Below are 26,962 nucleotides of genomic sequence, written 5' to 3'. Positions count from 1 at the left end.
AAAACTGGACTAATCTATTTGTTGCCTAAGTTTCATGGACTTGCAAGTGAATGTCCTCATAAGCATCTTAAGGAGTTCCACATTGTATGTTCCACCATGAAGCCTTGTGATGTTCAAGAGGGTCACATATGTTTAAAGGCATTCCCACATTCACTTGAGGGTGCTTCACAAGATTGGCTGTATTACTTGGCCCCTGGTTCAATTACTAGTTGGGATGACCTGAAGAGAATCTTCCTTGAAAAATTCTTTCCTGCCTCTAGGACCACTGCAATTAGAAAATATATTTATGGCATCAGAAAACTACATGCAGAGACTTTGTGCAAGCTGCCTCCAAGAGACTTTGTGCAAGCTGCCTCCAAGAGACCTTGTGCAAACTGGTTCAATTACTAGTTTATATGAATATTGGGAGAGATTCAAGAGACTTTGTGCAAGCTGCCTCCATCATCATATCTCTGAACAACTCCTCCTGCAATATTTTTATGAGGGTCTGAACAACATGGAGAGGAATATTATTGATGCTGCTAGTGGTGGTGCACTTGGAGATATGACCCATTTTGAGGCTAGAGGTTTGATTGAGAAGATGTCTTCCAACTCTCAACAGTTCAGTGCAAGAAGTAGTGATGTTATAGTAGTCAGAGGTGTCCATGATGTTGGGATAGATTCGGTGAGGCAAGATAAACTTGAGAAAAAAATTGACTCCCTTGCTACCTTGGTCATTCAACTTGCCATGAATCAGCATAAATCTCCACTTGCAGCACGAGTTTGTGGCATTTGCACCGCAACTGATCATTATGCTGATGTTTGTCATTCTCTCTTGGAGTCCAAAACTGGTGATCATCCTGAGGCCTATACTGCAAATATTTACAACAACAGACCTCAACAACAACAACAGAATTATGATCCTTCATCAAGCAGATACAACCCTGGTTGGAGGAATCATCCGAATCTTAGATGGTCTGATCCATGGAAGGGATCAGGTTGCCTCATATAATTTGTGACCGTCATGATTCAATTATTTCAGCTCAATTTAAAGGATAATGATTTGTAAGGTTCAATAAAAGAGCGCAAGTAAAGTTATGAATCTTCAAGTCATCACATGGACCAAGTGGGAGATTGTTAGATTAATTTAATAATCAATGTGGTCCATGTGCTTGAAAATTACTAATCTGAATGAAAGTGCCTAATGTGATGATGGTTGCCAATTAAATAATCAGATTAGTGGGGGTTTTGTTAACTCCCTCCCTCTCACTTCATGGGAAGTTTCCTATATGTTAACTTCCCCAACTGATGCATTAAAATCACACACTTGTGTGTGGCAATTCCATTGTGAACATAAGGAATACATCTCTATTCGAAGTCTAGCGCATTATTATAGAATAGAAGGAAGAAAACTGAGTTCCTAATCATCAAGGAACTCATAAAGGGAAGGAGGGGAGGTGAAAACAAAAGGCAACCAGAAAGTGCAGTATCAAAGAAAGCATCAATAAAGGATAGCAATGGAACCAGGTATTCCTTAACCATTATTTATCACATGTGAATGTCATAATGACAAGATCCTAAATAACCATGAAAGGCTCAATGAAAGTTTTGAAATGTCTAACAGGTCTTCCATGTACGAACAAAACACATTAAAATTGATCGCCACGTGGTTCGCGAGAAAATTCAGCAAGACATTGTTAAGCTCCTTCCAATTTCATCTTCGGATCAACTAGTTGACGTATTTACAAAGCCATTACAAACTAAAAACTTTCAATGCTTCATTTCCAAGTTGGGGCTCTGTGATCTCCACCTTCCACCTTGAGGGGGGATGTAAATTAGATATCTTCATCCTCAAGCTTCAATGGATTCTTCATCTTTCACTATTTCCATTTGGGCCTTTCGATTAACTGAAGTAGCCCACTTCTATTTTCTATTTTCTCTTTTATCTTTATTAGTTATAATGGGCTTCTATTACTCTCTAGCCCACTTAGTTTATTATATATAGGCTTCAGGTTTTAACTTCCATTAACAACTTTCCTGATATAGAAACAATCATTCAACAATATCTTTGCTATGCTTTTGCTAGCTTCTTTCTTTTCTTTTTCTTCTTGCATTACGGTTGAAGGTCAATATTCTTCTTCTTCTTCCGCATCTTTCCTGGGTTATAACTCTAAGACCTTACCTCCTGCTTTCAATGGCTTTAAATATCTCTTAAAGCTTGTGTTATTTTGCATAAAACTCAACTCCAGTGCACTTGAGAATCTTATATCTGCTTGTCCAGTACTTGACATTCTCAAAATTTGTTTCTGTGATGAGTTGGAATGGATTAATGTCTCTAGTGTTACTCAGGCTAATAAAATTCGACAGTGGTACTTAATTACTTACAATGTTTTGATCGATTCACAAATTCTTAGTTTCTTATTTTGGTTCTGAACTATTCGTATTTTAATGGGCCTACGCCACGGCTTTGGTTACTGGGTTCACAAGCAATTCTCCTGAAATCCAATGTTTAGGCCCAAAGCAATGGATTTGAGACGGGTTTATCTATTTCCTTGTTCACTTGTTCTCCAATGTTAACTACATAACTTTAAGTCCCTAGCACATTTGTTGGTCATTTTAGTTACTTTTCTAAGCTAATTGATAGAATTTCATTTTAGTTACTTTTCTAGGAAGGTGATGGACATGATACCTGATAGTGAATTTGTGAAAATGTGTTAAAAGGAGAAGTGCATTTGTGATCACAGGGAGAGAATGGTTATTTCTTAACACAGTTTTTTTTCATAATTGTATTGCTTATTCACATTCTATGTTTAGTAGCTAAAAGCATGTGAGTAATCTATATTTGTTTAATATACGATTTCCTTCATAAGAATGCCAATTAAGTGTGGTATCAATTATATATTTTGGGGCACATGGGAAGCAGCTAGGCAATGATTATTATTGATATGAAGTGATTGTTCTACTGATTATGAAACCAAAAAATGTTATTCATTCTTCTGATATTTTAATTTCTTCGTCTTATTTCAAAATTTTTAATGTTTTAGAAATTCAACAACTTATATTTTATTTTTTAATTATATTATTATTTTGTTGCTCCTTTTTTCCCGCTTTTATCTCTTCAATTCTTTTTAATTTAGTTTGTAATATAGATTAAATATGATTATTTTACTGAAATTTGTATCAATATTTTACATTACTTAATGATTTTTAAATTGTGTATATAACCTAAAATAAAAAACACGAGGGAAAATGTATATAATGATATTATTTCTTTATAATTCCAATTCATGATTCATATTTGATCATCAATCAATTCATATATATAAGAAAATAAATGAACGATGAATATTATCATATCTAAATTTATACTTCCACATATTTCACATTTTCACTAAAAAATATCGAATGGCGGGTTATAAGAAAAGGATACTTCAAGTCTCTCTCGGACTAATCAAAATGAAAAAATAGAAATGTGATTTAACTTTTTTAAGTGAGTTGACATATTTTGATTAGTTCGAAATAGACTTAGGTATAACATATCTTCATCATCAAGATAAAAATATCTTCTAATCATGCTTTCTGTAACCAATAAGGTCTCATCAACTTATACAATATTTGTGTAGTCCATTATGCGAGCATGTGCCTTCTCAGAGTCACAATAAAGAAAAACAAAAAACATCAAAGTTTGTACCCAAAAAATGTGAAGATAGAAGAAAAATCAACAGACCTATCACATGCTCAGAATTCAATTCATCATCAAATCTCCCTTCTTAATTATTGTGACAACTTCACCGGTAAGTTGGAGTTGAGATATTTGCTGAAAAAATAGATGCGTAGTGCAAGTGGAACTCTGAAAAAAACTTATATAGTAATTTGAAATTAAATTGTCCTTTTTATTTTACAGAAGTATCATTTGTCAGAAGTTCTAAATAAGTATTCAGTTGTGAGATATTAAATATTGGTTAACTGTGCAATGTATGAATTTATATCTGACGTTGATTCTCAATTATTCATTATAAATAACATGTAAATTAAATAAGCACAACTCAAAATCCTGACAGGTTGATGTTCAAAATTAATGATCTCCCCATTATTGTTTTTAAATTTGGCTCTATACTTTTTTTTTATTTTGGTTGTAGCGTCATGTTTTTTCTCGTAGCTTAATTAAAATCCATAAAATTGTTATAGTTAAGTTAGAATAAAAAGATGTATAAAGTTCATGATATTAACTTAAATGATGTATTTGATAGTTTCCTCAACCATGATATTACAAGGAGAAAGCCATGTCACTCAATTTTTTTCTTAAGAAAGAAAGTCTAATAATGTTAATTTGTTATTCATCTATGAAATTTCATGGAAATACATCGTGGAATACTGCTTAGGAGGGGAATGGACCCATCAAGAAGATCCAACGTGCTATTTCTGTGGGCGAGCCACCGTAATAGAATCATTAACCTGTTTTCTGAGTAATCCAAACCCATGGCGTCATTTCTGAAATAATTGGTGTTACCGGTGTCATTCGCAACGAGAGAATTAGGTATATGGGTTCTCCACAAACTTTGACATGGAACCTTTTATATTAGCGGAACTCATGATTATGTTACCAAGTTTGAGGTTGGCTTGAAATATGGATCATCGACTATACTAGAATATAATTTTCTAGATATTTCTTATGGAATTTTTGTTCGTATCCATCTAGTTTCTCGTGTTCTCCACAACATTAAGAATTTGCTAGCACATAATTGGATCTAAGTCTGGTTTATTTTCAATAGACAAATATGTTGGCATATTTTATAATTAAACCAAGTTTAGAAGGTTCTAATCACATCAATTTTTGAGACGTAGCTCCTGTAGATGCACACAATATCGTGGATAAGGACATCTTGCTTTAATCTTTTCTTTCTTCTATTCTACCAAAATAATAATAATCCAAATCCATAAAGAGATAATGGGACTATACATGAAGTCGTGAATTATATATGATAGTTTTTTTAAAAGTGTATATGATAAATAAGTTGTCTATCAACATTGTCGGGGAGTTTTTACATGACTCAATATATTATTTATGTGTGATATGACATTTTTGTTCTCGGATGAAATACTAATAATATAAAAAGCCACACTTATCTATATTTACTATATATACATATATAAAAAAATATAAAGAAAAATATGGTGTAATTATTTTCACCGACTAATTTACAATTCTTTATTTTATCTTTTAACATTTTTTTATTTTTACAAAAAATGATATAATAATAGTAGCTATTATTAAACACAATAATCACACATCTCACCTTAAATTGGATATTATAATAAATACAAAAAATTATAACAAAAAGTACATTGAATACAAAAAACTCTAATTCTCTAAAATAAATATATAAAAGTTAAATACTTAATATCATTAAATAAGAAGGTAAGTTAACTTACATGTATTATCTATTGACATACTAATATATAATTCAAGTTTGTACTCTTTGGACAACATCACGCTGTCATGTGTAAAAATGTAAAAAACAATTAAACTTTATGCTTTTGTAAATAATTATTACGAAATGTTTTTCCTATTTATTTCTTAAATTTTAAATACTGGTGAAATTTTTAAATACATAAATAATGGAAAAAAATTACTTATACAATTTTTAATTCCAACTGTCATATTATTGTTATTTATGTCTAAAATTTTATGTCAATATTAGTTATTGTCCTCTTTTAACTCTAAAAACTTGCATATAATATTCTTCTCAACCGACTGTATTTTGATGACAGTTTATTTTAACTATTAATTTTTTTTTTTGCAATAAAATCTATTCAAAGCAAATTAGGAAAATAAATGGTACTCCTATTTATATAACTATTTTAACTATTAATGTTAGCTAACATGTATGATAGTAATAAGCATATTGTTACTATTGTGAGTCTAAGTCTATTAACAACAATTTTTTTTAATGATTTATTAATAATTTAATATTATTTTTATACATAAACTAATTTATTAACAAAAGAATTTAAGAGATGATTAAGAAAAAAATTGTTTTGTAGTATTTATTTAATGCATAAAGTTTAGCATATTATAATCAAACATACAATTTGCTTTCAGTTTAATTTTTCTCACTGGATCTACAACATTTTATGAGTTCACTTTTAGCCTTTAAGTAATTATTGAAAAGTTATTTTTTTTTTAAATAATATGACAATGCATAGTTGATTTAAAGCGTTAGCCATAAATGCACTAATGCAGCACTCTAATTTAGTCCAACCAGACGGCTGGGCCTATGTGTTATGCAACTATTTTTAAGAAAGAGTTAATATCAGTGTAATATTATTATAAAAAAATTATACATAATCAATATATAATTTATTGTTTATTTTTATTATTTTTATTTAAGAGTCAATAATCAGTAAATATGAGTAATATATAATTTAATGATTGTTTAAAAATTCTTACAAATCAATACGTACATATTTTTTATCTTTAAAAAATAGGGATTCAAAGTATGCAAGACTATAAGGACAACAAGCTCCCTAAATTTTTAAAACGGTTACATTTAATTAAGTTAAAATAAATAGTAGTGTTGTTAAAACCGTACCGGTTATCAAACCGATCAGGGTACTGATATAGTGGTACAGTAGTTCAACCAGTGGTTCAGTAATTAAACCGCATGCCGGTTAAACCGGACATACCTACTTATATTTATATATATATAAATTTATAATAAAAAAATCCAAATAGGTAGATACTCAAATTTATAATCTATATTTATAGTCTACTCAAAATTCACATAAATAAACAACTTTAAGTCTTTAACAAATTCGAAGTCTAAATTAAAAAACATATATCAATCCAAAAGTATCACTTAACAACCACAAAATATAAATAAATGACATAACTTTACAACTCACTATATAAAACAAATAAATATAGAGTTTTAACATTTAACATCAATGAGTCAAAGTTATCTTATATGAATAATATATTTTCTACCAAATCCTATCTTCAGACACTACTCCACTACTCCAAGATTACACAAATGTTACTGAGATTACACAAGAATGTTAGGAACGAAAGTGTGTAATCTAAGTATGCTTTGGAAGCATGTGTCTTGAAGTGTTGAAGAAGAGTTGGAAATGTGAGTCACCTTGTAATGAGTTTTTAAGTTTTTTAAAAAAAAAAATATATATATAAACCAACCGGTTTAGTAAAATACCGGCTGGTTCATCGGTTTTGACCAGTTTTGATACTTGACTGATTCAACACTTGTACCGTACTAATTAGGGATCCGGTTCACCGGTTTTCCGGTTGAACCAGCCGATACGGTACGGTTTTTATAACTATGTAAAATAGTATCATTCTAGCTCATTGAACATAATTAATCATTATTGGTTCCATCTTTTTCTTTCTTCGAGGAGCTAACAGATTCAATATGTTGGAAATTTACAAAAACGAAAGTCCAAAAATACAATCAGTGTGAGACGAGAAGTTTCTTAAGATATCAGTTTTTTATTTTATTTTAAGATTAATAGTATGATATCTTAGTCAACACCAAATCAAAAGATTATATATAAAGTCTAACCAATCTAATTGGTTAAACATTTTGATCTTGTAGATATAATATATAATTAATAATTATATCGAAATTTATGAATGTATAATTATATATTAAATTTTAAAATGACTTGCACTCGAAAAAACTCAACCGAACATAAGTAAAGAAGAAATTTTTCATAGAAAACCTAAATTGAAAAACAATAATCAAACTTTTCGATCGAATCGGGGTTACATAGCTTAGGATAACGTTAATTGCTATGAAAATATAACAAAGTAACAAACACTCAATAAAGAAATTTAATTGTCCTATATTAAGGCAACTACTACCAAACTCTTCCTTATCTATATTTGCGATTCCACGGCAACTATACCCTTTTATCTTTAGCACAAATGAATTATTAACAAGATTTATAACGAGTTCATGTATACATAAAATAGATATTAAAAAACATAAACCTTTTTTATCATTAGTTTTAGTTAACCTCCATTCATTTTTTAAACTATAACAAATTAAAAAAATTGCAACTAAAGAATTTATACCCAAACTAATGTTTATCCTAGCATTGCCTAACCCCATTCAGACTATCTTCGGCGGGTTTAGGTCAGTTTATTAGTCTTAATTTTAATTGTTTTTCAGTATAACGAGATATACCAAAGGAAATATTATAATTGTTTGTTTTTAAATAAAAACTTAATTGAAAATTACATTATTTCTCCACCTTATTTTTATTACCCAAAATATATTCGTTTTGTTTTCATTAATTTAACTTTTAAAAAAAAAAGATTCCTTATTCAGAAGGAAAAAAATAGTTGAAAACTTAATAGAGTGGTGTACCCAACTTACATCTAGCAACCTAAGAAGGCCACATAAATAGTAGGACATATGTACAACGCTTCATGAATAAGGAGATAAGACATAAGATAATTTCTTGAAGTTAAAGATATGATATAGCGTAGGATACTTTCTTATCTTGCGAATATATTCCGGTCGAATTGTTAGGGACAGACGGAATGTGCAGGCAGCGTGGCAGGTGGTTTTTTATTTGATATGGAAGGCGAGTCAATGACACATTAAATGGTGGATTAGGGGTGCATTAAATGCTACACCACGAACATTTATTAATGTTATGTCGGGAGCTCTTATAGTTCTACCACAGGGAACCTACTTAAAGCGAGCAATGGAGGTTATGTAGGGCAATGAACGTTATGTTCGGAACCCATGATTAATTGTCCGGTTATGACAGGGATGGAACAGTTGCCCCAGTCTACCAAACTTGTGGGAACGACCAAACTGGTGGATTATAAAAATGGGTTGGAGAGATGCTAGTTACACCTTAGGATCGAAATAGAACATATATATATATATATATATAATAAAACATTATACAATCCACATTAATAATTTCAATTGTCATTATCATATACTAGCGTGTTGACAGTCGTGTCTGTCAACTCGTTTTCCTATCGTTTGTTAATGTATAGTTTGTATTTTATAAATTCAAATATAATTTTTTGCGCTAAATTTACGGTTGAATTTATTCTATTTGTCTAATATTCAATTTTTTAAATACACTTTTAAAATAAGAAGATAATAAGGATAAAATAAGAAAATAATATTATATAGTTTTTTGGTAGAAATAAAACGATATTGAGGCAAAATAAGAAAACACAAATTACACCATAATGGGTGGTTATTTTGTGTTTTCCCTTTATTAATAGTATAGATAACTGTCTAATAAAGATTCACTCTACTACTTAAAATGGAAGTATCGTAAACAATAATAGCAAAAACAACATCCTATTATATTTTTATCATTTTGTTTATAATTATATGATTTTTTTTAAAATTAAAATTAAAAACAAGAGCTCATTTCTTTATTATAAAAAAGGATCATTATTCTAAACTATAATGTTCACAATTTACTCATAAAAATAATCACTATTATAAATAAAAAGACAATAAAATGGGCGGAGAAAATCAACAATCACTTCTCTCACAGTAATCCTGTCAAGGAAGACATTAAGATTTTTTGTTACAAGAGATAAAGAAAAGTTGGCGGAAATCACGAGATGGATTAGGATTGAAAGGTGTAGACATTAAGTTTTAAAAGCATTTAAAAATAATTATTAATAAAAAATTCCAAAACTAACTCTGAAATTTCTTGACAGTATATATAGAAATATCAGCTATAAAAAGAATCCTGAGATGTGTTTTTCAAAGAAAATAAAAGTAAAAACTTTTGAAATAGATATAGATATAAAAGTATATCGTGTGCATATGAATATTCAATATAATTAATGAATCTTTTTTTTTGTTTTTGGAATACCTCACCTTATGTATTTATTCTCTTTTATAATTATGGGACTTGCTTAGAGAAAAATATTGCCAGGTCATAAAGATAAGGCCGTATAGTTGAGATAGGAGTTGGTTGGAGCAGTGCTATGCACGAACAGGATAGAATATATTTAATAGATTCTGATTCATTATTTGTCTTCATTCGTAGTCAACATTATATGCACCGTATTTGGTCATGTAAAGCACTATCCAAATTTCAATGATTTTGTTTTCACATCAGTGCGGCTCACCGGCTCACTGCAGTATACTATATTATAGAATACAGATACTCTTTTGTACTACAATAGTTATATTTTTCTTCTTGCTAAAGAATTAATGTATTTTGAAATATATGACTATCTCTTTTAACTATATTTCTTTTGAGGAGTAAAATTTTTGACATTTTAATCTTTTTTAAATGTCTAATGAAATCATATCCAACTATAAAATCTCATATTTTATATGTGGAGATAAATGAAAGAATTCATAAATATAATAGATCAATAAAACTAATATTTTAAAGTTTTGATTCAAAATGTAGTGTCTAACTTATTATTCTCCATTATTCCCGTACTCTTTATATTAATAGAACTCCCCATGGAGGGCTCCTTATCGTACTCCAACAATAATATAATAAATTTAAGAATGCAGCAGGTAACTAGAACATTATATAATATATACAGACTATAATAGTTATTAGTTTTGACATTACTTTTTATATACATTGATTTAGAAACATATTATAAAAATACAAATATAACGTACACTTAAAAATACTCTAAAGCATATGTGATATGTTCTAATTCTATACAATTCTCTCAAATACAACTGGAACCGCACATGGGTCGGTTTGGATAGGTGGTATTGATGAAAAATTAAAATCTAACAAAATAAAATTGGCTAGTAGATGCAATTTTGATATTTACAATCTACTCACTATTGATTTCGTTGGTTTTGGTAGTTTCATTGACTCTAAAACGTAAAATTATAAAAAATAATAAAAGAAATAAATAATGATTCATTAATATTGTTCTAAAATGGCTCACCTAAATCAACATTGATTTTAACTAAGATAAAATTAAAGATGCCAATATTTCATTAAAAAACTCAAAGAATTTTAACTAAGATAAATCAACATTCTAACCATCTATTTACTTGTTTGGTGATTAGTATTAGCAACTAAGGTTATCATGTCTATCTTATCTGTGCCCAAACACTACCCACTTAAATTAGGGCATGAAATATTATATTATGCGCGCCCTGAATATGGACAGAGTCGGCTTACGGGTTGTCCTAAACAAAACTAAAAAATATATACAAATTTATATAAACTTTATACAAAATAAACAATATATAATTTACATACAAATGTATGTATCGTAATATACAATCAAACAAATAAAATAATACATACAAAATTTCAAATGCATATATATAATAAAAAATATACAATAATATATATAATATACAAAATACAAATATATATACATAATAAAAGAAAATAATAATTTCTAACATTTGACAATATATATATATATGTTTGTTGTTTACAAATTTATCTAATCATGTAGACAGGTTGTTTTAAGTGCTTGAAATGTTACATGTAAATATTATGTATGTTTAGTAGACATTTTAAAGTAGATAAACACATTTTTTATGTCATGATAGCCTGCAATGCGACTAGTTTTGATAGGTAGTTCCCACAAAATTGTAAGATATTATTATTCTTTAAACTTTACTGGGGCCTTCAGTCAAATTGCACTGGTTAGAAGGCGGTAAAGTTAAATCCAGGTCCAACAAAGTGGTATCAGAAATTCTCAGCTAGTTTTTCTGCTTTTGCCTTCCCCTCTTTCAATTCACATTAATAAGTTAGTGGCCAGCTTTTTGTTTTTCCAATAAAAAAGTGAAAGTGGGCATCCCCATCAACTTCCCAATGCAATCCAATTGTAATCACTCCTGTAAAAAAGAACAGATTAAATATATTGTCCTATTATGTTTATACTTCATATACTAATGTTTTATTACATAGTTAATAGTAAATTCATAATTTAAGAGAAAATGTTATATTACCAATATAAGTCTGTGATACATGAAATGTAAATTAGTGGAACATCTCATTTTGTCTAAAATATCATACACATGTTGAACATCCAATTTCAATGAAAGGATAGGTGCTACTATTTTGATATTAGAAGCTTATTTTAAACAGAGATTTCCATGGTTGATGATATATCAGAAACAAGATTCCAAACAAATCCACTTATTTTTTATCAAGTAATCTCATATGATATTTTTCAACTTTACAGAATATAATATCTATGTATTGTTATTGCAAATATTTATATGTAATTAATGTATTATCTTTCATTTCTATTATTGTAGTTAATAATGATTAAATATAAATAATAAATGATATAATTATAATGTATAAATGTATACAATGTGTATATTATAATGCACTTAGCAGGATTGAGGCAGAAAGTGCAACAACCACACTGTGTTCTACTTATTATTATTACAGCCTGTCTCAGCACACATGGTTTGAATCAGTCCACAAATGAGCATGTAACATAACCTACATCTTCAAGCTGGGTGGGTGCCACACAATGATGCTGAACCTGAAACTTTATATTCAAGTTTTATCTGCCTTTGTTTATCCAAAATATCTGCCTTTAACAATAAACAAAGGCAACTACATATTGATGAGGAATATGGCCTACACATTTACATATATCTAAATATACACATATATACATATATATGCACATATACATACATATAAATATATATATACACGTACATATGTGTATATATATTTAAAGGAAAACAATGTTTTTAATCCATTAAATAAGTTTGGAGGCTGAGATATACAGTATAATATTTAATTTAAAATAATGTATCATTTTTGTGCAGAAATAAATGTATCAGATGCTACTTTGAAAATATGTGAAACGATTATTATACTACATAGTATTAAATTAAAGATATTGGAAATTAAATAAAGAAACCGAGAATTTATAAACAGGGCAAGGCTAAATTTATTGATTTATTTACCTTTTTCATTAGACATTAAATAGTTTAAGTTAATAGACAATTTCTATGTTTGAAAATATGATCACAGTATGCCCGTCAAGACAACATTTTAAAAAAATGTTTTTAGCATAGAAACTGTGAGAAATTTGATAACTTCGAATTTGCTTATGTTTTTGTCTCCCGAAGTTGAACAAGTTTTGAGTTGAGACTATATAATTTTTATTTGGTTTTGACTCTTATCTATTTCAAAATTTTGATTTTATATTAAGCAATACGATGTGCGGTATATATATCATCATAATAGAATAAAATCAAAATAGAACCATTCTTAAATTTTTAAAAAAGCTAGACTTAGAACTAGTTTAATAAGCTACTAATATCATTAAGATATTAGCAATTAATAGAATTGAGATTATTGCACTTAACTCAACTACATATGCATAAACTACAAGGCATAGAGGTATGTTATGTGGATGATAATTATTAACCTTGTGTGCAAAGTTACTGGATATAAAACGTTATTTAAGGGTGAGTGGGACCCGACCCCATGGTCGAGCCTGAATAAGGTCGAGTCTCATAGTGTCTAAGATCGAGTTTGAGTTTAAAGGCTGACCTGATTGATATTTAAGGTTGGGTTAGTTCATGTCTAGGGCCGAGTTCGGGTTCAAAAAATGATCCGGCTAACATTTAGGGTTGGGTAAGAGACAAACCTTAACTCGTCCTAACCCGACCCATGCTCAACCCTAGCTTTATTGCATAAATGACTAAATTGACTAAGATATTAGCTTTAAGTGATTTTAAGATCCCTTGTAGTGTAAGAACTATTCCTAATTTATTTGTGTTATCAATTCTATTCTATGTAGATAAGGGATGGTAACAATCAATTCCACATCTAAACTCCCACACTTGTTATATTACAATGAGTTTACATTTTGTTAGATACAAACCAAACCAAAAACCCTTTGAAAAATAACTTAGGATAATACTTTATTTGTTGAAAGGCTAGATTTAGTAAATCCTTATAAATACTACAATTCCTTTCCCTTTACTTATTTGCATCACCATTTGGTAACTTCTATACGAATTTGCTTGGTTAGCATGACCCCAAGATTATTCGAAGGGAGGATACTAAAATCTCTAAACTCAATCATAATAAACAAACAAAAAAAAACAAAGAAAGATGACACAACCTCATAATCCTCCTAATCCACAGATAAAACATCAACACCATCAATAATAATGGATGTTCTATGATTAAAGTTGTTAAAATGATCAGCATAGGAAGGATCCTCCTCTTCCACGAAATCAGTAGTTATTTGATTCAATCCAACTAGAAAGGGCCTTAAAGACTGTTTAGGGTTATTTTCATGCAAAAGCAACAACCCCTTCTTACCTTTGTCATTTGGAGAAGTCTCATCCACACAGGCTCCTCCATGGTTCATAGTCTCCAAATTTGTGTGGATTGCCCCGTCATCTTCACCATCTTCGTGAGAAAGGGAGTTATGGTTGTGTGGTTCACCTTGTTGGGTCGTGGTGATTATTATTGTTTTTAATGCTTGCATAGTTTTTTTGGAAGGAGCATTCAAGACCAATTGACCACATGAAGTGGAGTCATTAATGCTCCTTAAATTTGTGGAAAGAGAATGAGTAACAGCATGTTGGGATACAGTCCAAGGCTCCAAGCCCGTGATTCTTGGAACCAAATTTGGAGTTAATAGCCTTATTGGAAATTTGGAATCATTCCCTAGCACATTGAAATTTGGAATCATTCCCTAGCCAACGTGATTTATGTGTTTCAAAGAGCCGTTTTTCTTTTTCCTCCAGGTAACCACAAACCAATCTCCGGGGATTTTAATTTCTTTGAGACATGTTGGGAATGAATGTTCATAATGCCATCCTGAGACGATAAACCTACACCCACACACGACTCTTGCTCATAGATAGGGTTGCCCGACTGTGTACCTTTCACAAAAGATGATGACATGACTGAGATATGCTTCAAACTTGACTCAGACAATGAGCAGAGCCTTGTTACATGCCCAAAACAACCACACTTGCTACATATGACATGGAGGCCTTCATATTCAATCTTATGCAAGTGCCCTTGAACACAAACTTTTCCAACTATTTGTTGGCTAAGATTTATCGTCACACAAGTTCGTGCGAAGTGACCTCTTATAAATTTAAGAGTGTTTTGATCGATCGACCAATGACGGAGACAATTAAAAAAAACTCATCCTAGTACAAATTCAAACATATAATTCGAATCCAACCTAATTAAAGTCTTAGAGACAATAGCTATAATGAAATCAAATTCTAGAGTCAAGTTGGTAATGGCCACATAGTGGTCAAAAATATTCTATGGACCTCCAATTAGGACTTTTATCTTTATCATAAGATATCCATTATCAATGTCCAATAAGTCAAAATCACTCGTGAGTTTCCATGCAATTCACAACCTCTCGAGCATAATCTTTAAATCCAGTTTCTTATTAATAAGTGAAGCAATGAAAGAATCCTTCCATTAAGTGCTATGCTCATCGTAAATTACACTAGCATCAAAAGTAATCGTTAATAGTAATTTGTTTCCACCTATCAAATCAACACGTGCTATATCCTTTGCAATGAGGTCGATTTCCTCCCTCGATGGAATTGTTTGTTTATTTAGTAGTAACTTATCTCAAAAGTAGACTCTCCCCCATCTACATTTGTATCATGGTGTTATCAGGAGGTTTGTCTAGTGGCCATGCTTGGTCGCTCAAAGGCTGCACATTGAAGTTGAAGCCATGAATCCATGCTTAATCACTCATTGTTTAATCATATTTATTTATTTATGAAATTATAAGTAGTTAAAATTGAGTGTGAATATATATATATAGGGGTTTGCTAACATGAGTCCACCCTATCTCATGAAGGATCATGTTAGCAACGTGTACCCCTAATATTATGACAAAAATATCCTTAGACACTCAATTAAAAATAAATATTCTCTCAGGATTATTAAAATCTGCAACCTCAAACATCTTCTTTTATTCTCCATAATAACTCACAAAGTCACTTTGAAAACCCCTCCTTTTTGAAGCCTTTTAAAATCCTCTCATTCTTCATACTCCTTCACAGCCGAGTTGTGATGTTCTCAATCAGACTCTTGAAGCAATTCTTCATACTCCTTCATCGTCAAGTTGTAGTCATTGTGATGGTTGTGAGTTCTATTTTCAGACCGCCGTCACCGCCGGCATGTTTTCCATCACCATCGCAACAAAGAGTGCCAACGACCCTGTAGGACTCTCACACCGAGCCTCCACAGCCTGTAGAATGTCGACTGAGCTGACGCTGGCGGCTTCAAAGAAACCCACCACCACCTCCAGAAAACACAACCGCTTGTAGAACCTTTAGATTTGTCGCTTGAGTTGTTGAAATTATAGTTGAGTTGGTTATTTTGCTTCTTGTATCATATGTGTACATCTGATACTTTTTGTTAATGAAATTCCTTTTTTAGATAAAACATTGGTTGTTAAAGAATATTGGTGATGTTTTATAATATGTATGCAGTTATGATTCATTAAGTGTACTCTAAGAAATTGCAGAAACGAAAAACATGGACAAATTTCCGAAAATAAAACCCAACAATACATAATTTTATAACTTTGGTTTAGTATCATATTAAGTTGGAATTTGCTAATATATTGTCTTGTTTTTTGAGTTCTCTTGTTAGAAGCATGTTAGAGATGTTTTTCAAACCTCAAAAGTTACATGACATTTCCTTCATTAGTGCAACTGGAATTATAACAAATTTTTTTGACATATATAGAACTCATATACTTCTCTAATCATTTCACAAATTGAAAGAACATTCCAATAGCTAATTAAACATTTACATACTTTTTGGCTTGTAAGTGTTCTGAAATCTTTTGTCTAGGATTTAGGCATCTATCTATTAACAATGTAATAAAAAAAACTCATTCATGTTACATGTCACATCCTCCTCACATGTTTTCCCTTCATGCCACATGTCACATCCTCCTCACGTGTTTTCCCTTCATGTCACATGTCACACTCTCCTCACATTTTCTCATCTTAAAATATGTCACATGTCGCATTCTCCTCACTCACATTTTCCCATCTTAAAATGTTCTAAGTTATTAAAAAATAAAATAAAAAACTCATTCATGTCACATGTTATTACTATGTACCTTCCCACACTATCTTTACTTTTTATATATGTTATATGTTAATAATTTAATACTAATTAGCGATTGGTCTATGTTGCTACCCCACCAAAAATTGAGTGTTTACCATACCTATGTTTTATTATGTTAAAATGTAGTAGACATTGAGCAATAGATGAGATTTAAATCATTTTTCACATCCAAACTATTTCTTTACACTAATCTATGTATATTATTTAACGTTTACTATTAATCTAAGAATAATTGCATTGTTACACCTCATCAAAGTTTTGTAACACTTTTCCAATTGAATTTTAATATTTCAAATTCTTTGAATTTTAATTTTTCTCTATTATAATTGAAAAATCAAATTCAAAATTGAAGTTTTTTTATAACTTTTAAATATATTTCTAATAAAAAAACTCATTTAGTATAATGATTTGATTTCCATTTTTACATTAAAAAAATCATATTTAAAATTGAAAAAATCATTTCATTTTCTATAAATTTTAAAATATTTATTTTAATAAAAATAATATGGTATCATGTTTCAGACTTTCACTTTGTTATTTCCATTAGAAAATTCAAATTAAAAATTGTCATTTTTTTTTCTTATGTGATTGAATATGCAAATACACAGGTAAGACGTGTATTCTTAATAATGTGAATGTATAAGTAACATGTGTGTTTTAACTATGCGAATGCATGAGTAACATGTGTTTTCTTAGTAATGCGAATGTACAAGTAACATATGTGTTTTTAGTCATGCGAATGCACGGGTCACATGTGTGTTCTTAACAATACGAATGCACAAGTAACATATGTTTCTTAACCATATAAATGTACATGTAATATGTGTTATTAATCTTGCAGCAAAGAAGTATTGCCCCGTGCATCGCTGATGCACGGGTATCTTGCTAGTTAATAGTAAGAAAAATATGGCTCACAATTACAATTTTCTACCTCCATCACAGTATTCGCACTTGGTCCTTAATCTCAAGAAAAATTAACATGGGTTGTGACTACCAATAATCTCAAGAAGCAAAAGACTAACACTTCCGTAAGCTGATCTTGAATTTGACAATAATAGTACATTGTCAAAACAGAAAAATAAAATGTGACAGAAATTACATATAAAAGACTCATAAGTATTAAGATGCAAATAAACTTTACTAAATTAGAACATTTGTATCACAGTATACAACACAATACCATTATAACATAAATACCACTATAACATGACAATATGCATAGTTTCCAGTTACTTATTAGGAGATTGAGAAATCAATAATGTGTTTTTTTCCTTTTATTTGGACAATTTCGCGAGTTATGATTAGTTCCACCACTTAGGAAAATGACAATGACGAGTTTTTTTTTCAACTTCAACTCCTCCTTTAGGTCTAGATCCTTTTGGTCGACCTTTTGTCTTAGAAGTTATGGGATTCTGAATATCACATTCATCCTCATTTCTAACACCATGTTCCAAATCAATTTTTGGTTCTATAACCTCATCATACATGCCTTTCACCAAATCAATGACCCTCTCTAACTCTTTAGTGGCCACTTCAACTCGATCTTCTGTCTTCAAAGTTTCAACTTCTAGGCATTATACTTGAGACCTAAACTCAGTGGAGGAGTTATCATTGTAATTTATTACGAGGCTAGATTGTGGGATTAATGAACTTTCTCTTCTCTATCGAGAAGGGAGGTATTTTTGTGGAAAGCAAAAAAAAAATCATTCTTCAATAACACCTGAATAGCATGTCTACACAATATCCCAGAAAACTCAAATTCTTTGCAGGAACAATTAATTGATTCCTGTTCATATATCAACCTTACAAGACAACCTCCATCAAGCTTGGTATGATGCCGCATCACATAAGAGTCGTTGTCAATTTTAGTTGCTGTATATTTTGAAGACAACTCAATCTCGTGTTGGAGTAACTGAAAAGCATAGGGTGTGAGTATAGTTGCAGGATATTCCTCAATGGGGAAACTGGTAGTAATATGAGGATTATGATACTTTTGATGTATTCTTGCTTCTTCTCCAGCTTGATTTCTATTGTTGACAACAACTCCAACCTAAACAAAAACATTTTGATAATGGAAGTTCTTTAAGTAAAAACTAATATACACAGAACAAAGAATGAAAGAAAGTTCATACTTGGTTTACAAAGTCCACCAAACACGTTTTGACATCTAAGAATTTTTTAATATATGAGTTTATAGATTCTGAATGTCCAATTGTTGTCATTCCAGCGAAAAAGTTTTCCTTCAAAGAAGCCAAAGCCCAAAATTAATGATGATAATACAACGAGCCAATATGTTGATAATTATTTAGCTCAAGATTGTCAACCATTATTTTCCATTGTCGTTCAAAGTCACTTGCACATTCTAAATTGTATAGCCTATAAAACTCAGTTTTGAAGTCATCATATTTTGGACCCAAAGAGAAAGAAAACCATGTTGAAAACTTTGACACAATATGCCATATGCAAAATGCATGTTTTGTGTTTGGCAATTTCATTGAAACAACTTCTTTAAGTGCATGGTCTTGATCAGTAAGAATTGTTTGTGGATATTTTCCTTTGACAAAGTACAAAAATCACTGAAAATGACACAAAATATAAAAACAAATAAACAATGAAAGATAAAACTTAAGTCACAAAACAACTTCAAATAATAAAATTTACCTTTAAGGCCCATGTGAAGGAAGGTATCTTCTCATTTCACAATAGAACACAACCAAAGAAAATTGAATTCCAATGACTATCAACTCTGACCCATAGTCCAAGAGGCATATCATAACGGTTAATTCGATATATAGTATCAAAGACAACTACATCTCCAAAAGCTCCATATGCTCGAATAGAATCACCAAATACCCAAATAATAAGCTCCAATTTATTACTTTCATCCATTGTAAAGTCATATTGGAATGCATCATCTTTATCTTTTAGACTTTTGCATAATTTTAGAACCTCTGAAGCGTCATTATCTTTACCAACATTATTTTGAGATTGAAGAAAATTTCTAATGTCTTATTCTAAAAATGGTAGATGACCCGCCTCTATCCCCTTCTCCAATTCAAGCACCCTCATTATAATACTTACTGAACATCCAGCTTTTGATAACAGTAATATGCGACCTTGATCATTGATAGGCATGTCACGATAAGCAGGAAGAAAACGAACCTCTTTGTTGTCCAACAATGCATGGTTATGAGAATTACTAAAATATGTGACCATCCAACGTTCCTTGAAGCCAATTGTTCTTTTAGTAATAAACAACTTTGCTACATTTACATCTTGAACTTTTCCGTCTCCTTTGTCTTTCTACTTCAACAACTTTTTGTTGTTTAGCAATACCAGCACGATGACAAATATACTATCTTTTGTAAATTTCCTCAACATTATTCTTGCTATGTTTGTATGTGTGACCCCGTCTAATCGAAAAACCACAAGTCTTTGCAAATAAAAAGTAAAAATTGTAAGCAATTTCAATAGAATTGAAAATTTGCCCTTTAAAAGGACTTGATTCATTACTGTTTTCATCTTGTTCATTTTGTAGCTCTTGAGTTTCATCATCTCCACTTATCGAATCAGAATCTATAAGAAGTTCTTTAGGCCAACCGTCACTTTCTTCTAATATCATTATAATCTGAAAATAGAATTCACAACTGTTACAATGACTACAACTTGACAGTGAAGGAGTATAAAGGATTACTTTAAAAATTTGATTGAGAAGTCACAACTTGGCTTGAGAATGTCACAACTTGGATGTGAAAGAACATTCCAATAGCTAAATAAACATTTACATACTTTTTGGCTTGTAAGTGTTCTAAAATCTTTTGTCTATGAAGTATGAAGAATGAGAGGATTTTTAGAAGGCTTCAAAAAAGGAGGGGTTTTCAATTGAAAAGCTTGGAGTGAGACGTGTTTGAGTGTTTGGGGTGAGGGGAAAAAGATTTTGTTAATTTTTAATTTTAATAAATGTTGTTTACTAAAATAACCCTGAGAGAATATGCAGTGACCAATTTTACCAATAGTTAAAGTTTAAGGAGTAATTATGAAGAAAAAATAGTTTACGATGTTTACTTGCAATACACATCACGTTTAAAAAAGTTGTGAACTTTTCCCGAAAAATATGTGCACTAGGAGTATAAGAATATTTTATCATAGTCTTTTCATATTTAATTATTATTGATTTTTAAATACATGTAATACAAACGAATAATCGATTATGTATTCAGTGTGTATTAATATTTACAGTGACAATGTAAAAAATATTACACTCATTTTTTATTGTAAAATAAATTATACATTATATAAGAATTTTTATATTATAACATATCATTCACCATTTATATATTAACAACTATGATCTTTTAAATAAAAATAATTTATATTATTAATGATTTATAATATATTGAGTATGTAATTTCTGTACACTAATATTAACCCCATTTTTATAACTATTATTAATCATTGGTGTCTTTGTTTTCTTCACACGATGAGGAGGGCATATTTGGGATTAAAATAGTGCACGTGGCAGAACTTAATCAGTGTTGAAAATGGTAAAAACCAACCTTATTCGCTAAAAAATAATCCCTTGACGGTGACCCATATGCCTCGTCATTGCCCAGTCCCTTATCTCCACGTCACCACCCCCAATACCCGCAGTTAATCCCACGGTTCATATCTTCCCATTTCAACGGCCCTGATTTCCTGTTCTAGACCCTTCCATTCCGCTAAAGCATACAGAAAATTAACCATGGTTAGTTCGTTAACCATGTTTGAGGGATCGGGTTAAAGAAACGTTCTCAGCGCGAGAAAGCACACAGCGAGAAATAGAAAGAAAGAAATATAAGAGAGAGAGAAGAGAGAAGATAGAGTTCGAGTCTCTGTGGGTTGTTGCTTCAAAACCCTCTGAGTTAACTCGGCCGTGTTGCCGAATCAGTTTTTTCTTATTGGACTCGGTCTATTTCAGACGAAATAATTCATCTTCGTTTGTTTTTCCGCCCAGATCTGGCATTGCGGTGGGTCCCAATTCGAAGCTTGAGCTTGATCAATTTTTACGTGTTGTGAGTTTTGCATAGGGAACGACACCGTTTATTTTGGAACCGTTTTTATTCAAGGTATTTTGCATTTTCCATTCGATTCATTCTTTGTGCTTTTATCGGCGGTGGCCGGTGGCCTTTTTATGCTTATTTTTGTTTCTTTTTCTACGAGATCTGTTGATTCGTAAGTTGTAACTTTCTCTTTTTTTGCGAAGTATATAGTATATTAATTAATTACTTACTTACTTAATTAATAAAGCTAATATTTTGGTGGTTTCTCAAAATTTTAATGCCAAGAAACTTTATTTTTGAAAGAAATGGATAGTATTAATGGCGGAATGTTAGAAAGTGAATATCGAATCACATCTTAGTTGTCGATTTCCTGTTTTTACTTTTATTTTTACTCCTGATTAATTGAACTTAGTCGCTGTTCTTATATGTCAGGATATGTGTTTGATTTTTATTATATAGAAGCTTTTATGTGACACTGGCAGTGTTTTCTTCTCTGCTTTGTGTTTTGAACGAACCTTCGCTTTTTTGCAGTTCTTTTTATCTTGACGTAGAATTCATCAAGTTTCGATCTCCATTTCTGGATCTGAATTAGTGTCATTACAGAGTTCATTGTGCCGTTGTTTTGATTGATTAATGATCGTTGAGGTGCAAGACATAAGTTTTGCACAATCTCCGTTAGCTCCTGAATTTGGCACTTACTCTGGAGGGAAGAAAAGAAGAAGCTTTCTTCCACTGAGACCTTTGTTGCCCTCTGTTGGTGGTTCATGTCTCGTAAACTTGATAGCCCTGTTCAAACTCAGATGGCTGTGGCTGTGACAAGGAGCCCCCTTAGTAGGGACTACCATGGGAACCAGGGCTTCGGAGGAAGACCAACTACCGGGAGGAGACGTGTTTTCGTGCAAACTGATAAGGGCTGTGTCCTGGGTATGGAATTGGATCGCAGTGATAATGCACATACTGTGAAGAGGAGGTTGCAGCTTGCCCTTAATGTATCAACAGAGGAGAGTTCATTGACTTTTGGGGATATTGTCTTGAAGAATGACCTTAGCGCTATTCGGAATGACTCTCCCCTTCTTCTTACCAGGAATGTTATGCACAGGAGCTCATCCACCCCATGTTTGTCGCCCACCGGAAGGGATCTCCAGCATAAGGATAAGAGTGACCCTATTGAGATAATAGGGCAGTCGAGTCGCCTTGATAGAATGAAGGATTTGGTCAAGGACATTAAGAAGGCAATTAAGATGGGGATAGAGCCAACTCTTGTCCACAGTGGGCTCGGGGGTGCATACTATTTCAGGAACAGCATAGGTGAGAGTGTTGCAATTGTTAAACCAACAGATGAAGAACCTTTTGCTCCAAACAACCCGAAAGGCTTTGTTGGTAAAGCTCTGGGACAACCAGGTTTGAAGCGCTCTGTTCGGGTAGGGGAGACAGGGTTCAGGGAGGTTGCTGCTTATCTACTTGACTATGATCATTTTGCTAATGTGCCTCCTACTGCCTTAGTGAAGATTACTCACTCTATCTTCAATGTCAATGATGGGGTTAATGGGAACTGTTTCCGGAGGAATAGGCTGGTTAGTAAGATTGCATCTCTTCAGCAGTTCATACCTCATGATTTTGATGCGAGTGATCATGGAACATCAAGCTTCCCAGTTGCTTCTGTGCATCGTATAGGAATATTAGACATTAGGATTCTTAACACAGATAGGCATGCTGGAAACTTGTTGGTTCGAAAACTTGATGGCAATGGAACTTTTGGTCAGATGGAGTTAATTCCTATTGATCATGGGCTTTGCCTGCCAGAATCTTTGGAGGACCCATACTTTGAATGGATTCATTGGCCTCAGGCTTCAATACCATTCTCTGAGGATGAGCTTGCTTACATTGGTAATCTTGATCCTATTCGAGAATGTGACATGCTAAGGAGGGAACTACCCATGATTCGGGAGTCTTGTCTTAGAGTCCTTGTACTCTGCACCATTTTCCTAAAGGAGGCTGCTGCTTTTGGTCTTTGCCTTGCCGAAATTGGTGAGATGATGACTAGGGAGTTCCGCTGTGGCGAGGAGGAACCCAGTGAACTTGAGGTTGTTTGTTTAGATGCGAGGAAGATGTTGGCGGAGAGGGAGGAACTGTCTCCTAGGACTGAGTTGGGAGATGATGAATTCCTGTTTGATATAGATTGTGAAGAAGCTGGGTATGATTCAACTCTGAAGATAGCAATGGAAGATCCTCTAACAAGATCGCCTTTTCAGCCTGGACTTGGGAATGGGTTTACTCGCAGCCAACTTTCCAAACTGGATGAGTGCATTGAGGAGGGAGAAGAGGAGGCTGATGAGGATTCCCCTCAGGGGTTTGTTACTTCTCTTGCACAAGAGAAAATCCCATCAATTTCAAATCTTTCTATGTCACTGAAAAATACAATGTTAAGCGAGAAAAACCAGAATCACAAATATTCTGGAGGAAAAGCGGATAATGGCTGTTTTGCAAATACTTCATCTGGTCATAGGAGTGCCAATGAGCAGCTTCCTGCAAGCATAAGCTTTGTGAAGTTTGCAGATATGACTGAAGATGAATGGACAGTGTTTCTGGAGAAGTTTCAAGAGCTGCTGTATCCGGCTTTTGCGAAGAGGAAATCAATAACTCTAGGTCAGAGGCAGAGACAAAGGCTTGGTACTTCGTGCCAGTTTTGAAGTTGAGCAAAGGACTATAGAATGAAAAATAATAATAAGGGCTTACAAGTTTCAGGCAGGGAATGAAGGATTGTTAGGATAGTTCTGTTTATGAGATTTGGATGAGTCCTTTACTTGGGAGAGAGGGAGTGTAGGAAAAACTTATGTAAATATACTTGGCACCAGCTAAGTGGCGAGTCCATTAGAATTGCTTGATTTTATTTTATTTTTGCTGTTGTTTTTTTCCCCTTCCCAGAGAACTTCTCTGTATGACCTGTTTGATAAATAATTTGTAGGATAAATCATGAAATGAAATTTATGTATATATCCTTTTTTCCTTAATATGTTATCTACTACCGAGTACTACTTTTCTTTCTGGGAAATCCTCTCCCTCTCTCACAGAAATGACAGTTCAAGTTAATTCATTGCATTCTTCACTGTTCATTACTTTAAAGGATTGTTGATAGTTGAAGGACTGATCTTTGAGGCGGGGAATGATATCAAATCTTGTTCTGAGGTTCTGTATTTCACAAATTGGCTTGCTTTCTTGTGCTGCTTGCATAGATTTTTCCTGTGATATTAAAATTCAGTATCTTACTCAAATCTAGACACAGTTAGTTCAGTAGTTTTGTACATAATTTATTTTGCCTAGTTTTCAAGCTTTTATGCTGGTTCATTCTCCAGTTACTGTTTCTTATCCGTAACATATAAGCTACTTGATGATAATAGGTTAAAATGGCATCATTTTCAGATAAAATTATCTTCCAAACTTTCAAAAGTTTAATACATTCAGTCACTTTCTTATCTTGAAGCATGTTGATGTGACTGGACATAAATCAAAACTAGGTGATCCATCAAAGCCTTGTTCCATGCAAACCTACATTTGACATTTATGTGTCACACTGCTCAAGTCGGCTTCTTTTATCATAATTGGCTCTATCAACATCCTTACTCTGAATAATTTATTTGCCATCGGAAAAATATAAAAAATTATGGTGCAAGCAAAGACAATATAAAAAGTAAAATTTCTTTTCGATGTTTTCTAAGCATGTTTGCCGCGATTTGAAATGGATTTAATTATTGTTTTGTCATGGCCATGCAGATTAACTGTACAGCACTGCTCATGTGCAAAACAAAACAAAGGTTGCCGATGCTGACATAGAAGCAACATGGATTAGTAACCAATGAAGGAACATCTCATGAAATGGTCCCACTAACAATTGGACAAAATTAATTTCATGATTGGCCTTTGAATATGTTGAGAGGCTCAATTGTCTTAAATGTCATTGGTTCTAAATTAGTTTTTAACTTTTTATTGCAATTTGTTATCTCTCAATTCTCCTTTCCACAGGGAAAAGGAGAGAAGAAAACAGCACCTATTATATTTCCTTATAATTACAATTATACTGTTGCATTTTTTTATATCTTGTGAATGTGTAATGAAAAGGAACTCAATCTTAGTTTGGAATCGTAAATAGTTGGTAAATGATTATTGGACTTTCTACACAATATGAAGAGGTATATGGCTTTATCATTCTGTTACACTAGAAGCTTAACGATTTAGAGTTTTATATCTATGCATGTGAAGAAATTTACACGATATACATTATTTTTATTTAAAAATTAACGATGATTAAATTATAAATGGTGGACGACATTATGGTAATGTGGATAACTCTTACATTACTCATTATAATTTAGCCTAGTTTTTATAAAGGGTGGTTTTCTGTTGCAAACCCAAATGGAATTAACAAATTTAACAATGGAGGACTAAAAACAAGAGAAAAGTTTTTACACTATCATTATATCATCATCAAATTGGGTTCACAACACAAAATTGCTCTATTATATCGTGGGGTTTAGTGTGTTGATTCATCCTCAACTGTACAGATTAGCTACAAAATGGGATAAACAAAGATTTGGTGAAGGTCTTGATCACTGATAATTTTGGTCCAACAGATTTTCCTGTGGTTATAATAAGATTTTACTTCTTATATAATCAACTTAATATAACAAAAGCAAGTTGCCACTACAGGAGCCACAATTAATCATGAATTGGTGCATCAAATTAAATATTAGTTAAAGTGTTGTAGTCTTGAGATTATGACATTAGTGAACTTATATGATAGATTATCATGACGTTGTTTAGTTAAT

At 31.8% G+C, this 26,962-nt stretch overlaps 1 protein-coding gene across 2 annotated transcripts; it reads left to right on the top strand.

The window, feature by feature from the left end:
- Positions 6,357-25,133, top strand: LOC109360426 (phosphatidylinositol 4-kinase gamma 5-like). Of its 2 annotated transcripts, none has more exons than XM_019605324.1 (2): positions 6,357-6,372; positions 22,671-25,133. In XM_019605324.1, exon 2 carries the CDS (start codon positions 22,904-22,906, stop codon positions 24,827-24,829), a length of 1,926 nt encoding a protein of 641 aa, XP_019460869.1. In that variant the 5' UTR covers positions 6,357-6,372; positions 22,671-22,903; the 3' UTR covers positions 24,830-25,133. The 2 variants fall into 2 exon arrangements, with proteins under 2 accessions (XP_019460869.1, XP_019460868.1); XM_019605323.1 differs by lacking the exon at positions 6,357-6,372 and adding an exon at positions 21,877-22,205.

The sequence above is a fragment of the Lupinus angustifolius genome, chromosome LG11 (assembly GCF_001865875.1).
Source record: "Lupinus angustifolius cultivar Tanjil chromosome LG11, LupAngTanjil_v1.0, whole genome shotgun sequence".
Classification (NCBI taxonomy): Eukaryota; Viridiplantae; Streptophyta; class Magnoliopsida; order Fabales; family Fabaceae; genus Lupinus; species Lupinus angustifolius.
Note: the sequence above shows the minus strand (reverse complement) of the source record. Positions and strands in the feature narration are given on the sequence as shown.

What these genes read in the sequence shown, in the direction of transcription:
- LOC109360426 (XM_019605324.1), top strand. Translation starts at nt 22,904, where the DNA reads ATGTCTCGTAAACTTGATAGCCCTGTTCAAACTCAGATGGCTGTGGCT.